The sequence below is a fragment of the Nipponia nippon genome, unplaced genomic scaffold, assembly GCF_047370975.1.
Source record: "Nipponia nippon isolate SJK-2023a ecotype South Korea unplaced genomic scaffold, ASM4737097v1 scaffold_1, whole genome shotgun sequence".
In the NCBI taxonomy this organism is placed as follows: Eukaryota; Metazoa; Chordata; class Aves; order Pelecaniformes; family Threskiornithidae; genus Nipponia; species Nipponia nippon.
In genome coordinates, this window is record NW_028262290.1 from 100,491,510 (window position 1) to 100,507,142 (window position 15,633).

The 15,633-nt window shown below is 39.7% G+C and overlaps 1 protein-coding gene across 4 annotated transcripts in view; it reads left to right on the top strand.

Annotated features, from left to right (window-relative positions):
- Positions 1-15,633, top strand: part of CDKAL1 (CDKAL1 threonylcarbamoyladenosine tRNA methylthiotransferase) — a 429,338-nt gene that overhangs the window by 251,677 nt on the left and 162,028 nt on the right. For all 4 annotated transcript variants that reach the window (XM_087764738.1, XM_087764716.1, XM_087764726.1 and 1 more), the window contains one exon: positions 10,514-10,680. In XM_087764738.1, coding sequence (XP_087620864.1) covers positions 10,514-10,680 — 167 coding nt within the window. The remainder of the gene's footprint in view (positions 1-10,513; positions 10,681-15,633) is intronic.

Consider the following 15,633-nt stretch of genomic DNA (forward strand, 5'->3'; position numbering starts at 1 on the left):
AAGAAAGAAAGAAAGAAAAGAAAAAAAACACCAAAAAACAAACCAACCACCAAACAAACCATAATAGGAGTATAGGATTTAGCTCTCAAAAATGCAAGAAATTTGGGCAGGAGAATGTTTTCTGGAGGATGGATTTCCATGTCGAATATCTCTAACACACCCTGGTAGTAGCTTGTGTGCAAGCTGCTGTTGTAGAATTTGTAAGCTATTCTCTTTCTGAACTCAGATTCAGAGAGTTATTTAGCTTGGCTACAAACATTTTTAATGATTGAAACTTGGTATGCCATGTTACTTCCCAAGAATTAATCAGTTTCCATGAAAACATGTTGTTTAAAGTAATCCAAACTCATTAGCACTACAGAGATGGATACTCAGTAAGAAGCCTCCATTAATTAGCACTGCATCCTGTGATATGCCTACAGCTCATGACCATTTCCTTGAATTTGTGCAGTGTGTGACCCTTTGCATCTGATACTTCATCTACAGCAGACCGATAGCCTATGTTTTGGTTTTAAAACAGTGAGCGTATGTTATAATGAGTGGCACGTTACCCTTTTTTTCCCAATGAATTCCTAAAGTCATAAACAAGATTTCTCATGTGCATCATTTTGAATTCAGAGTTTGAAGCAGATTTCTCATTTGTGTTTTGACAATAGGCACAGAAGTAATAAATTTTAGTTCTTCAGTTTTTAAGTTTATGGCAATTTTGCTCGTTCTCTTTTTAGTAGCTAAAGAGTGTTTCAGCAGGGTGCTAGACTGACCCTTCTGGTGGAGGGTCGAGTACTCTCTCTCTGCTTATGGTACAAGAACAACATAAGCATATCAATAGTTCACAAAGTGTATTTGTGAGGCATAGAGCCGAGAACAATAATTCCACGCTTCAGGGACCTGCATATCTGTATGCTGTATACAGGGCTGCAGAACAACAACTCTAAACTCATGCCTGTCTCTGTTTTCTGAAATAGCTTTCCTTTGTGTTCAAGTCCCTTTTTGCATAATCTATTACCTGTGGTCACCCAGTCCTTTACGCTTTATTTTCTTGATGCATGTACCATTGCCTATCATTGAACTTGCTTCTTGAATAATGTTCTTGGGTTCAGCAAAGAACTAATTAACATCAGCTAATTCTGTCCCTGATCATTAATACACATAAGACTTCTATTCTGTTAACTTAGGCAGTAGATGCCCACCATCTCTGAAAACCAACTTAGCTCTTGTAGGATATCTCTATATGGAATGGCAAATTTCATTTTTATCTTTTTTCAGCTGGCAAGTGTAATGATTAACTGGAAATTTTGTTTTCATTTGTGCAAGAACTAACCTTCAAAACAGGCCGTTGTGTAGGTAACACACATGCCTGGAAATAGGAGGGTCATAGGCAGATGGCCAGCACAAAAAGCACAGACTTCTCTCTTAAAGAATAACTTCTTCATCCCTCAACCTGAGAAACAGGACCAACTCATGAAATTCAACTATGTTTTTTTCCCTCCAGTTTTTTTGAAATCCTTTCCTCCCCTTTCTCTTCAAACTGGCTACAAACCCCAATTTATCATCGTGATGTATGGTATCATTAATCCTCCTTGAAAGCAAGATGCATAATGCTGCAGTGTTGGCACTGAGCAAGCTTCTGCGGGCTGACTGTCTTGATGCCCTTTTGAGTCTCTCCTGTTCTAGCAGAATGAAACTGGACTCATAGTAAGTTCAGCTATCGTGCTGTTTGCAGCAGCACGTGACCTATTGTACTGTGCCCTTTCCTTTCCCCCCCTTTCTCTCCCCTTTGCTAACGCACTGTAGCCACAAAACAAGGAAGACAGGGCTGCTAGTTTATGCTCTAGCAGTAATCTATTGGGAACAGAGGTCCCTATAGGGGTAGAATGACCTCTTTTATAAGCAAGGACAAGGGTTTGCTTTGTGGGAGAGAGAAACCTCTTGTGCTGTCTTTGGTATTTAATGATCAGTTGGCCCTATCTGCTGCACGCTTTTTATTGGGAACTCTCTATTTCTAACTGATTTTTTTTATTAATACCATAGAAAGAAGGAATAATTTTAACTAAACTTTTAACTACTGTCACAAGCTTTCTTATTCCTTGTTTCAAAATACTCCTCATATCAAAATACTTTGTTTTGCTTATCAATATAGTCACAGAAGTGAGCAAAAGAAACAATGTTTGATATAAATTGTAAAACTGCTAAACCCTACAACAGTCACAGGTAGTAAACTTCCTTTGTAAATGCCTTGATGGTCAAGCATTTGCTGCGAAAGGAGTAGTTCTGCTTTCGAGACTTTTATGCAATGAATTTAGACAAGCAAATGCAGTGGACCCATGTTCTAAATAGTTTCATTAGTTTCGTCTTTCAGATGTGTGACTTCTGAAAAGGAAAACCTTGAATAAATCCATTTGTAGCTTCCACTTTCATAACCACAGAAGATAAAATGGGAGCCCACCGTTAGTCATATGGCTATTAGATTCTTCTGTCAGACTTCACATCTAAATACAAAGTGGATGGTAGAGTATCCTTATGTTAAAGTTAGCTTGATTCTACTAAAGGGTACGTAGGTAGCTGGACCAGATCTCTTCATTTCAGTGTGTGGTTGTTTCGGTAAAATCTCCAAAATAACCCTAAAAATTAATGTCAAAGGTGGTAGCAGAAGGGTGTGCATATGTTTTGTTGTTGTTGGGGGGGAGAGTTTTTAGTTTTTAATTTTGTGCAAAACCAGAATGTTTTGTTATTGTAACTTAAAAGTAATTAAGAAAAGTTCTTACTGAACAGTCCTAATGCTTGTTATTTATTTACTGTGGTCCAGCTCTGATTTGACTTTGTAAGTTACATTGAAATAACGCAAGAAATATGAATGCACTTTGAGGGAAGAAAAATGTATAAAACATACATTTTTAAAAATATATTAACACATTTTCATTGAAATAGAATCAAGCTGTTTCTTGAGCTCTTTTGCGTCGAAGTTCATTTAAGCTCTGATTACAACTTATTATATAAGTAAGTGAGATAGCATGTTTTACTTTTTGGAAAGATAACTTAATCTAACCAAAATTCAAGGGATGTTTCATGCTTTTGAAAAAGCAATTGCCAGAAGAGTTAAGGGGGTCCAAGGCACAATTGATTTTTCTGGTTTGGAGTTTGCAAATACAGCCCAAACTTTTTTCCATTACTTTGCAGGATCAGGAATTTGTTGTAAGTACCTATGTCACGTTTGTGGTAAACGATCCTTTAAATCAAGTTCCTATTGTGGCTTCATACAGTTTGAGAATTTTGTACCATGAATATATACTAATGTATAGCATGTATATAAATGCATGAGAACTTTAATCATTTGTGTGTGCAAATATTTGCTTAAATTAAGCACCTTAGCAAGGAGAAAGAAAAAATATCTTGAATTTTGTTACTGAGTGTAGTAGACAACACTGCCAAACAGAATCTTCCAAAGTGATATTGTTGAGTGTTCTACTTTTAAAATATGTTATCCTACATAGGTGGAAAAATCTGATTCGGTGTAACTTGGTCTGTATGTCACTTAGTATTAGTTCCCAAATACATTTGTTCTCAAAAATATGTAGACCATAAAAGTTAGTGTGTTCGTTTCCTAAGCACTCTAATATATGTGTCATCCTGTGGGCAGCAGAAACCACAACTGCTTTAAAGACTTGTACTGAACTAAGCACTTGCAAAACATAGCTGTAGTTTTTATAACTGCAGAACGACATCCAGAAGTAATAGAAATAATCCTGCAATGAGAGGCATCCAAGTGTGCTGAGAGTGCTGGCTGATGTCATTATGAGGCTGCTCTCTCTCATCATTCAAAGGGCATGACAATCAGGAGCGATTCTTGATGACTGGAAAAAGGGAAATGTCACCTTGCCCTTCAGGAAGAGCAAGAAGGGGGACCTAGGGAACTACAGGGCAGCTGAACCTCACTCTCTATGGGGCGAATTCTCCTGGAAGCCACTTCTAGGCGCTGAAGGGCAAGAGGGTGTTTGGGAGCAGCTAGCATAGGTTTACCGATGGCAAATCATGTGGCTGGCCTGAGTGACTTTTCTGACGGGATGTCTGGCTTTGTGGAGGAGAGGAAAGCCGTGGAGTTTTGGGGTGGGTTGGTTTGGGGGATTTTTGGGAATAGGGGGGAAGGAGTTGTTTAGGGTTTTTTGTTTGGTTTTGGGGGTTTGGGGTGGAGGGTTTTTTGTTTTGTTTTTTGGGGAGGGGGGGTTGCCTTGAATTTAGGTAGGTCTTCAGCATAATGCCCATAATATTCTTAGATGGCGAGATGCAGACTGGATAAGTGGATGGTAAGGTGGTCGAAAGAATTGGCTGGACTGCCAGGTTCACGGGGTTGTGATCTATGGTATAAAGTCTAGCTGGCGGTTACTAAAGACGTTTCACAGGAATTGATACTGAGGCCAGTATGTCATGTCTTTATTAACAATGTGGAGAGTGACAGTACATTTTGAGCAATGGAATAGTTGACTGACTGGAGGGTAGGGCTAATATTGCAAGGGACCTCAACCATCTGGAGAAATGGACTGCCAGTAACTTCATGAAGTTCAACAAAGGCAAGTAAAATGTCCTGAATCCAGGACAAAACATGCTGCAGTATGGATGTGGAGAGCTGACTGGCTGGAAAGCAGCTTTGCGGACATTGGAGTTCCTCTGGGCAAGCTGATGAATGTGAGTCAGCAGTGAAACCCCTTTGCAATTATCAGCTGCATCCTAAACACTATTAGCAAGCGTGCAGCTGCAGGCCCAGGGGATTGACTGGTGCCTTGTATTTGGCAATTATGAGACCACACGGAGAGAGTGCTCTGTCCAGTTTTCGGCACCCCAGGACAAGGCTTAGTGATGTACTGGAGCAATTCAGCAGAGGGCCACTGAAATGATTAGGAGGATGGAGCATATGACATATGAGAAATGGATTTGTTGAGCTTTTGAAGAGAAAGCTAGGAGGAGATCTTACTGCTGTCTACGACTGCCTAACGGGAGGGTATAGAGAAGGCAGAGCCAGACTGTGTTGTAGTCAGACAGGTCTTGCAGAGATAGGATGAGAGGTAAAAGGACAAGTTGGAACACAAGAAATTGCAATTAGGTGCAAGGAAAAATATTTTACCCTGAGAGTGGTCAAATATTGGAACAGATTACCCAAAGTGACTGTGGTATTTCTGTCCTTGGAAATATTCAAAACGCAACTGCACAAGGGCCTGAGCAACCTCGTCTAATTGGACCCGATCTGAGCAGGAGATTGGGTTAGGTGATCTGCAGAGGTCCCTTGCAACCTAAGCTATTCTGTGATCCCATGAAAAGAAATTTTCACCATGTGTGCAGAATTGCCTTTACCTTTTGGTTTTCCTGGTGACCACATAAAATGGAATTTGTTCAGGCTTTTAAATTAAGTCACTGTGTGCAGCAGGTCTTTACGTAATTCTAATCAAAGCTTCAAAGCAATTTATGCTATTAAAGGGATACTTTAAAACTATTGATTGTGACTCTAATAGTGAAAATTCGGAGAAATATTTTTCTGGTCCTCATTTTGAAGTGCACTAATGCTGAACAGACTTTCCTGGCCACTCAACCAGCCATTGCTTCCTCCTGTGTTGTGAAGGGTTGGTTGAGCCAGTCATCCTCTTGCTAGGCTTTCTCTTTTAACAGGGGTTTTGGGCATCTAGTAATTTTTCCAAGGGTTGCATTCTAGTAGGTCCGCCAGCATTCATGATGCCATTCAGATCTTATTCTGCTATTCGTGGCAATCATTAAGAAAACAGGAACGGACAGTCATCTTTCACTTCCTTCAGACTGTCCAGAAGGGTGAAAAAATAGATCTTTTGAAGAGAGGAAATATGTTTGGGCATAATAAAGATCCTCTAGAAAGTCAGGGTATGAGACACTTACCTAGAGCTTTGTCCCTCAAAGTAAAAATGAGACTGTGATCGGACCAGTTTGTGTGTAGTATGTTGTGAGCAGAGCTGCAGTACTGCATTCATCTGAATGATATATTGCTGAATCATGAGCCGACCCACACTTTCCAAAGTACAGAAAAAACATTGATCCTTTAGGTCATAGCCTGACAGCTTGCCTCTTTCACCAGCTCTGTACCTAGACCTGTCTTTTTTCTTCAGTCTAGTTTTTTCATCATCTGCTTGCCAGTTTCTAATTGTGGCAGTTAGGTGTGAGTTGCTTTTTGAGTCTGGGATAGGGTGCATTTGTACAGGATTGTGTGTAACTCCATTCTCTCTCTCCTCTAGAAGCCCTGTGCATATACAGATCAAATAGGGGTTTCTTGGTGAACTGGAAACTAATGCTTCCAAACCTCCAGTAGCACCAGTGAGTTGCTCCCAGTTTGATTTTACTCTTTCAGGAAGTCTCTGCAGTGGGATTTTTCAGTGGTGATCCGTGTGGTTGAACCGACTGTCTAAGAGGAGGCCTGGACTCTTACATGGTGAATCGATGCTTGCAGAGCACTTCAGAAGTATAGGAGGAATTTGATTCCTCCAAATCTCAGTTTCTGTTTAAACTTGCATTACATTCAGGTTGATACAGTGATACGGTATGTACACAGATGTCTTCACGGTTTCTCAGTTAAGGCACTGATTCAGCAAAGTAATCTAGACATGCACTGCATCAAGTATGTAAATAGTGCCTGTAAAATCCATGCTGAATAAATAAAGGGAAGCTCAAATAATTGAAGAGAAAATAAATTTATGTAGGGTAAGCTCATTCTGAACAATGAGCACTTTTAAAGTTAATTTGATTTTTTCCAAGCCTTTCTCTCTGTCTTTGGCTATGATTTTTTTTTTTTTTTTTTTTTTTTTATTCTATGGGTGTCATCAGGAATGGCGGGGTCAGATTAATTGTCCTCAAGTCTGCAGGCAATTTTTGACAAACATTTAAGTCAAACATCCCCTTGGCAGATGGTCTTTCAGGTTTCTGTGGTGCAGTGGGAGAGGTATTTCGATGGTCTGTACAGCACTGCAGGCTGCCGTAAGAATTCACCATTGGAGAAGGAATAGCAAGGAGGTCAGGCAGTTATTGATAAGCGTATGTCGGCTACTGAGAAGGTCAGCATCAGGGGTCTCCCACCGAGGCAGCCTGCAGCGAATTGTGCTGCTGGGGAAGCCGCTCCTGTTCACATTAGCAAATCTCACAGGAAAGAGAAGAATGAGAAGAAGGGAAGGAGAAGAACAAAATTGATTGAATTTCATTAGTACAAAGTACAGCAGGTTAACAAATAGGAGAATTTCAGCAGAATTGGTGTCCAATATTTTAACATCTTCAGACATTTTTGTAGATTGAAGTAAATTAATTTTTCAGGCAGAGTAGATTTCCCTTCAATGTAAAAGATGTGTGCTACTTCTGACAACAGTGTTTACAATAGTGGCATGAAAATAAAGCAAAATAAAAAAATGCTAGAAATTTTTTATTAAAGAAATGAATCATTTCAAGCGGTCTCTAAAACAGAAATGCACATATCTCGTAAAAGTGACAACTGTAGGATTTCTTGTCATCTTTATGAGAAGGATTGTTTAGGCTACCCCACAAAAATGAAGTTAAAACCCATGTCAGGTAATTTGCAATGAGTATTCTTTATACCGAGACGTTGGATAAGGAATAGGCTCAGAACCTCCTTCATTTGCTTGGAACCTTTTTCCAACCTTTTTCATTCTCAGTCATCTCCAGTTACAGCAGAGCAGAGATCAGAAGCCAGCTGTTGAGGTTACTCTTCTGTGCTGGGTAGTGATGGCAGAGTGAGAAACAAACTATGAGCCATGACCTAAGGCAGACTTGTAATTACTTGAATATAATGATAATTGGCCTTAATGCTGTAACAAATGCTCTGAGTTTGCACATCCACACTCTGCAGTTTGGATCAATTTTCTTGTTTACAAAATCAGCTTGCTTTTATTAGCACCAAAATTACCCAGTAACAGAATGGTGAATGATCTAGTGAGGTTCACTGCAAAAGAAAGGAAAAAAAATACTGTACATGATTAAACAGTGGATTCAAATGAGTTCCCACATAGGGCTGGAGTTTGGAGGGGAAGGGGGTTGCGTGAAAATAGGAAGTGTTGGTTCACTTTATTAATACTGTTTGGGAGGTGTCGTGTTTTCTCCTCTTACCCAGTATAAGTTTAGACTCCTAAACTCAGGATGCAAAGGGCTAGAATAAACAGCCTAACAACAGCTGGCATCAAACCTCTATCACACACAGTGTGTACAAAGTTGATTTATCCTACTTGTAAATTCTTAACACTCATAGCAGCTTTCAGTATTTGAAGATCCATTTTGTCTGCCTGAAACTGGGACATGAACTTTCTCCTAAAATACAGGTGTCCATGTCCGTTCCCCCCATATTAAGACTACATCCTTGGCTCTCTCAGCATGAATTATTCCCATTGCTTGTTGTTCAACACCCTGATCGGAGAGCAGATGAGACAGTTATTCCTGTTGCTGCTGATTTACTATTACAGCTGCATCCTCTTCATGTGATTTAATTTGAAGTTTCAGCCCACCAGGGGGCTAATGGTCCCCACCTATGCAGCTTTAAAAGCTCACTGTTGTTTTCCACAGGAATGTTATTTCCATTCCTAGCCAGTGATTTATTTTTTTTCCTCAGTGTTCATCTGCTAACTGTGAGGCAGTATTCCATTAGCCATTTTCATGAAAAAAACCAACCCAAAACAACCCAAACCCATGCAACTGTTTAGATTGAAAGCTTAAAAATGAAAATTACTCTGTTTCAGTAGAAACTCAGCAAGTAAATGACTCTGTTCTGCACTGTTCTAATGGCTATTGGAGACCAATATAAAAAAAAAAACAACAGGACATTAGCCATCATTTAGATCCTTTATGTTTCTCTAATTTTAAAAATGTAACATATGTAATTCACTTCTTTTTTCCATATCTCAGGAAAATGTAGGGCAGGCAGCAAACTCTAGAGTATGTCTCATAGTGTGGTACTGCCTGTGGTGAGATGAATTCTGAAAACATTAGCAACTGCAGTGGAATCGAAGGTGTGATTGTATACCGCTAGCAAATGCTGCATACCTGATCAGGCACGGGGGAGCTCGGTTTGAGTGTGACTGCAAAGTTGTGACTGCAAGCTGGATAACCAAAGAGCAGTACTTCAGGAATACTTTCAACCAGGCTTCTTACAAGAACAGAATTATACATCTCTCTCATTGAGTTATTCTTGAAGCAAAACTTAAGAAGTGATGAGTTTCTTGGTTTACCTTTAATTTTTAAGTATTCTTAGTTCTAAATAATAAATGACCTTGAAAATCTTTCTGAACAAACGGAATTAACTTTGATGCTCAGCATAGCCTGCTGTCTGCCTTTATTGTTATAGTGTGAGTTTGAGTGGTAGTCTTGAGTTTCCATTTTTGTAAAATTTCTCATTTTCTATTTTTATTACTTTTTATATGATTAAAGTCTGTGTATGTGTTTGTTTTCCTCACCTTAAGTACATATTTGTAATATAAACATTTGCATTTTGTGGTACAGTCTCTGCTGGTCCAAAGAGTGCTTTGCTGAATTACACACCTTCTAGTGTCCGGATGTTTTCTTTACTGGTTCATCATGAGTATTAGAAATTTAGCTCTTCACTGAGTTAACGGTATCTTATCTCACTGGGAATCACAGGGGTCTTCCTCCTAGCCACCCTGTTTTCGATGGCTTATTTCTTGTTTTGGGATGATGGGGAGGGGGAGATGGATTGCATTGCAAAAAGGGTGGAAGCTGGGCAGACTGATAGAAGTGGCTGCGTGAAACCTCACTGCTTTCAGCTATTATTAAAAGGTGGTGCAATCTTTCCCCTCTTTGAGCAGGAGGATATTATTACCAAATATCGGTGTTCAAGGTCACTACTCTTTACAATACAAATCAAATATACTACTTCCTAAGGCCCCAGTTGGTGGAAAATAAAGTATTAGCCGCCAGGAAACAGGTTTCCCAGCACTATCACTCAGTCATTGCAGTGGTCACTAACCTTTTCAATACAACCTTAATACTGCATTGCTAATTGTGTTATTTAAAGAATACAAGTTTTTAATAGTTATTCCACTGCACTTTAGAGCTATTTTTGCTTATTGGAAGCTTACCAGTTAATAAGTTAACTAGTAGTAACAACCATTAATGCAAACTCTTTGCTTGGTTAATCTTGCTTGCGGTGTTTAATGAATTAGGCTCAAAAAATAGAGCAGAGTACTAGACTTGACTGACTTGCTGTAGAGGCAGTACAGAATTAGTCATTGGCTGTGAATGTTAATCACTCCACAGCAATGATAATTTACAGCATTGTTGTAGCACTCTTGTGCTCATAAAATGAACTTAATAACCCACTGCTACCCATGGGATAAGCCTTCCTCCTCCTTCCCTCCCCCTTGCAATTGAATACCCAGTCTGGCTGCATAATAGCCTTGTGAAATACTGCATTAAAAAGAGTGAGCAGCTGTATGATAAAATAAACAGCTCTAAAACAGATTTGTTAATTATCTCTTTCTTTTATTCACAGAGGGTGTTTGTGAGATATGGCTGACCAGTGAAGATACAGGGGCTTATGGCAGAGACATTGGCACAGACCTCCCTACGCTTCTGTGGAAGCTGGTTGAAGCTATTCCTGAGGGAGCTATGCTGAGGCTTGGCATGACAAACCCTCCCTATATTTTAGAGCATCTGGAGGTAAGGAAGAAAAGAGAATCATTTATATGTCGGCATAGACGTTCATTGAGTGAGTCAGCGTGGAACCTTGTGTATAGTGCGTTTCATTTTAAGCGGTAGCTTAAAAAAATTATAGACTTCAAGTAAATTTATAGAATTAGACTAATAGTGTTAAGCTATTTGCCGGACACAGCACGTTATTTAGATAATAAGATATTAAAATCATTTTGGTAAGATAATATTGCTGAGGTCTCTGACCTGTGGAGCTTTATTATAGCAATGTTGCATTTGTGTGTATGTCTAGTGTTTTCAAGAACCAAAGGAAATGTTCATTAGCAGGCAGCGGACTATGGGATTAAATTTGTCTTCCTGCTACACCTCAGACGAATATTTCCAGAAACACTATATGCTGGTCTCACTCAACGACATATTCATTATCCTATGTCAAATGCTATTCTGAGAGTGTGTAGAGCTTCCATGATAAGAAATGGAAATTCTAAGTGTGTGTATCTGTTAAAAAAGTTGTGACAAAGTAGTTCAATGAGATTAGACGCAACAAAGTTTGCAACAGCATGAATTTGAAAGAATATCGCATGTATGCAGAGCACGAAGTGAGAGTTTTGTCTCAAAGATCGATTGGTTTAGTTGGATTCTGTCACCAAGTGAATTTATTGAAATTCATAGGAACTGTTTATAGAAAGAACCTAACTTTAAAGAGGAGGAAAAAGCAGGGAAGGATATAGCTTAAGGTAAATTTTGTAACCATATGCATGAGCAATATAGAGTAAAACAGCTGGTGTCCACGCTGATTTCCCAAAGATATTATAGAATTAATAGTTGCACTTACGTTTTCTTAAGATGTCAAGGACAGTATTTTCTCACCAGAGTGCCATAACTGCACCTTTTCCTATTGAAGCACATGGGCTAGAGGAATCTCACCTTGACAGGAATACGCAGTTTTTCACTTCACCAGCTAAAGAATACAAGCTGCAGAAAGCGGCAAGAAATTTCCCAGGCTGTTATTTTATACTTTGGTTTAACATACACTTCACTAAGATAAAGTCTTAACAACACACTGAAAAGAAATCTTTAGGAAGTGGTTTGGTTGTGCTTCTTGGAGCTTTGCATTCTGTCTCAAACTTTCATATCTGTCACAAGTTTTTCCTCTTTTTTTTATTTTAACATTTTTCAGCATCTTGCAAAAAAGCAAATCAAGCTTTTAGCAATTTTCACAGTTAGTGTCTTTGCTTTTGTTTTTAACTCACATTATTAAAAGTATTTTGGCATAGACCGCTGCTTTTGTCGCTGCTGGTCGTCTTATGAGTACTTTCAGAAGTAAGAAACTGCTCTGCCCAGAGAAGGGGCACTGTAGTAGTCTTAACTTGATATAATCTGAGCAAGGTGGAAAGTATATTGCTTTCCTTCAATCAGTAGCCATCTTAGTGAGTGTGAGCATGTCGCAAATCTGTGAATTGTTTTGATTTATGATCTCTAATCTTCCTGTTTCTAAATTTTCTAGAAAGTGCTGTAGGTATGACTCCCTTTGCCCTGGCTCATATTCAGGAAAAGTACTCTATTGATCTTAATTGATCTTTAAGTGCGATGGCAGAGGGAGAGGAATTCACGAAAGCCTATTGAAAATGTGTATCTCGAAGGTTGCTGTACAGAACATGCGTTATGTGTACACCAGCCTTTTTGTACAATAGCAACAGCTGCTGTTGCTTCTCCTCTTCAATGTTTCATACAATTTCCAGTTTATATGATGTTTTTTAAGGATTATTTAATCACATTTCTGTTTCATGTATGACCAAGAATTTCTGAGCTTGAATTTGCTGAAATAATTTTGAAGATTTGTCAAACTAAATGTGTAAAAATTTTTTACCTTCGGCATTTTTGTCTAGTCCTCTCTTCCAAGCTTACCAGACTTGTATCTGAAAGATCACTAGGGAATATTGGCAGTCTCCTGTATACATTTTCACCAGACAAAATAAACTTTTTATGGGGAATGGGCTTTTAACTTTCCAGTTGAGGAAAGGGTAAAGCTATGATTTGTTTAAAAAAAAACCAAAGTAAATGAAATGAGAAATTGATTAACCTTCATGTCAGTTGATTAGGATAAAATCCAGATGTAGTTCTGTTGTCTCCTAAGAAAGGTATGAAGCTGTGTTATTGGTTGCAAACATCTTTCATTAATTGTTTTAAAAGGTGCTGCATTTTATTAATTTATTTTGTTAGAAGTCCTGTTGCTAACTAGGATGATGTTTGGCTTTCTGTGAAAAAATTTTATGTGGGAAAATGTACTAATCGTGTGTCACTTTTTATATCCAATGAAAATGCAAAAGTTGTTCCAATCATGTATCTTTTTGTTAAAATCAGGAATTTCAGCAATTGCATACGACTGTACATACGGAACTGCTAGGCAAGGGTTTATTTCACTATAGTAATGAACACATCTGATAAGTGGCATAGACCAACAGCAGTCATGTAAAAGCATAAATTAATTTTAAGATCTGGACAGAGCTTCCCTAGGCAATCAGCCTAAAAGCAATGATATTGATTCATTTACAGTTTTTGCCATATTTATTGGAGTTTACCTTCAGGTAAAAGGTTTGGCCAATTTTATGTCTGTCTTATTCTTGTAACCTCCAAAGCCAATAACAAAGTTTATATAAATACATTTGTTTTCTCTAGTAATACTCATAGAATCATAGGATCACAGAATGATTTGGGTTGGAAGAGACCTTAAAGATCATCTAGTTCCAATCCCCCTGCCAGGGGCAGGGACACCTTCCACTAATCAGGTTGCTCAGAGCCCCATCCAGCCTGGCCTTGAACACTTCCAGGGAGGGGGGGCATCCACACCTTCTCTGGGCAACGTGTTCCAGTGCCTCACCACCCTCATAGTGAAGAATTTCTTCCTTGTATCTAGTCTAAATCTACCCTCTTTCAGTTGAAAGCCATTACCCCTTGTCCTATCGCTACATGCCCTTGTAAAAAGTCCCTCTTCAGCTTTCTTGCAGGCCCCTCTCAGGCACTGGAAGGCTGCTATAAGGTGTCCTCAGAGCCTTCTCTTCTCCAGCCTGAACAACCCCAACTCTCTTAGCCTGTCTTCATAGGAGAGGTGCTCCAGCCGTCTGGTCGTCTTCGTGGCCCTCCTCTGGACTCGCTCCAACAGGTCCATGTCCTTCTTATGTTGGGGACCCCAGAGCTGGACGCAGTACTCCAGGTGGGGTCTCAGCAGAGCAGAGGGGCAGAATCACCTCCCTCGATCTGCTGGTCGTGCTTCTTTTGACGCAGCCCAGGATACGGTTGGCTTTCTGGGCTGCAAGCGCACGTTGCCGGGTCATGTTGAGCTTCTCATCAACCAACACCCCCAAGTCCTTCTCCTCAGGGCTGCTCTCAATCCATTCTCTGCCCAGCCTGTATTTGTGCTTGGGATTGCTCTGACCCATGTGCAGGACCTTGCACTTAGTCTTGTTGAACTTCATGAGGTTCTCAGAGGCCCACCTTCCCCAGCCTGTCAAGGTCCCTCTGGATGGCATCCCTACCCTCCAGCATGTCGACTGCACCACACACCTTGGTGTAACTTACAACTTACTTAGTTGTAAGTTAAATGTTTTAAAAAGACCGGTTTCCAAAGACATTATGTACATTTTTTAAATACTGATTTGTAGTATTGCATGAATTGTCATTAGAACTGGTTTTGTACTTAAATATGAGTTTTTAAAACATTTCACAAATATCTGTTTTCTTTCAAATAGCCATGTATTTTAATCTCTGATCATTCAAAGTGTCAGGTCACTGGCTTGATTGTGTGCTTGGAATTTGCAGGTTTCTTTTACTATTTCCTGGAGTTTCTGTACCTTTCAATTGTCAGAATGGGAGGAGGTTGAAAATAAAAAGAATGGGGATGTGCAGATCAATGCTGTGAGTTGTAGATGGCGCAACTGCAGTAGAAGCAAAGAATTCCTCAGACCACAATGACAATGCTAATGTCCTCAATGAATGAGGAAGAAGTTGCACCTATGGATAATATGACAGCACAAAAGACTAAAAATTTAAAAATGTATCACTTTATATACAACTGAAGCCTAAGCTGCACATACTGTTCTAGCAGCGTGTGGAGTCATCCACAGAGGGGAAGCATCTTGAGTGTTGGGTTCTGCTCTCCTTGCCCCACACCTCAGTCCTTTGAAATATGCCCAGCTTATATTTGTGTTGCTCATAAGATGTAGCTAGACATGAGGTTCTTGAGTTACGTATTAATTAGTGTCTTGATGGTTCTCAGGAAAATAGATTGTATCCACTGACTAAAAGAACATGACTTTTTCATACTACATGTATTTTCTCTATATAGGTGGAATAGCTTTCTCCTTCATGAAAAGATACTTAGCCCAGTTTTTGATAAACTTCTTATAGATTGAAATTTATTTGCAAGTGCGAAAAAGTGATTACAGGTTCTTATATTTTCCTCAAAAAAAGTATTTCATAAACATACTCTGCGATGTTGTCTGCTTAGAAAGTGTACAGTGGATGGGATTATGACCAGAGATCTGTTTAGGCTGTCGGCAATGTTTCCTTTGTACTGTGCCCCCAGGTCTGTGGCTGGGCTTTGGCCCTGTGAGCCTTTTGACTCATTAATATAGTGCCCACCCTCAGAGGTTCCCTGGAAATAAAAATGGAGGAACAGAAAATGCCGCTCATCTCGGGAGTGTTTCGTCTGCCTCTGTATCTGGGAATCGGTCTCTTAGTATTCACTAAGAAGTGCCAGCCAACAGCTCTGCTGTTCTGCTGATGCTGGAGGCTGGCACAAGGGGAGGAGGAGGAGGAGGAGGAGGAAGAGAGCTTCCCTTAGGTTAGGAGTGGTGGGACTGGAGCAGAGGAGGGGGCAAAGGCAAGCTGTGGGTGCTTGTAGCTGGCCTTGACGCTCTCATGCTGGAAGGCTTGGTTGACTGGGGGCCTGAGCCAGTGGTC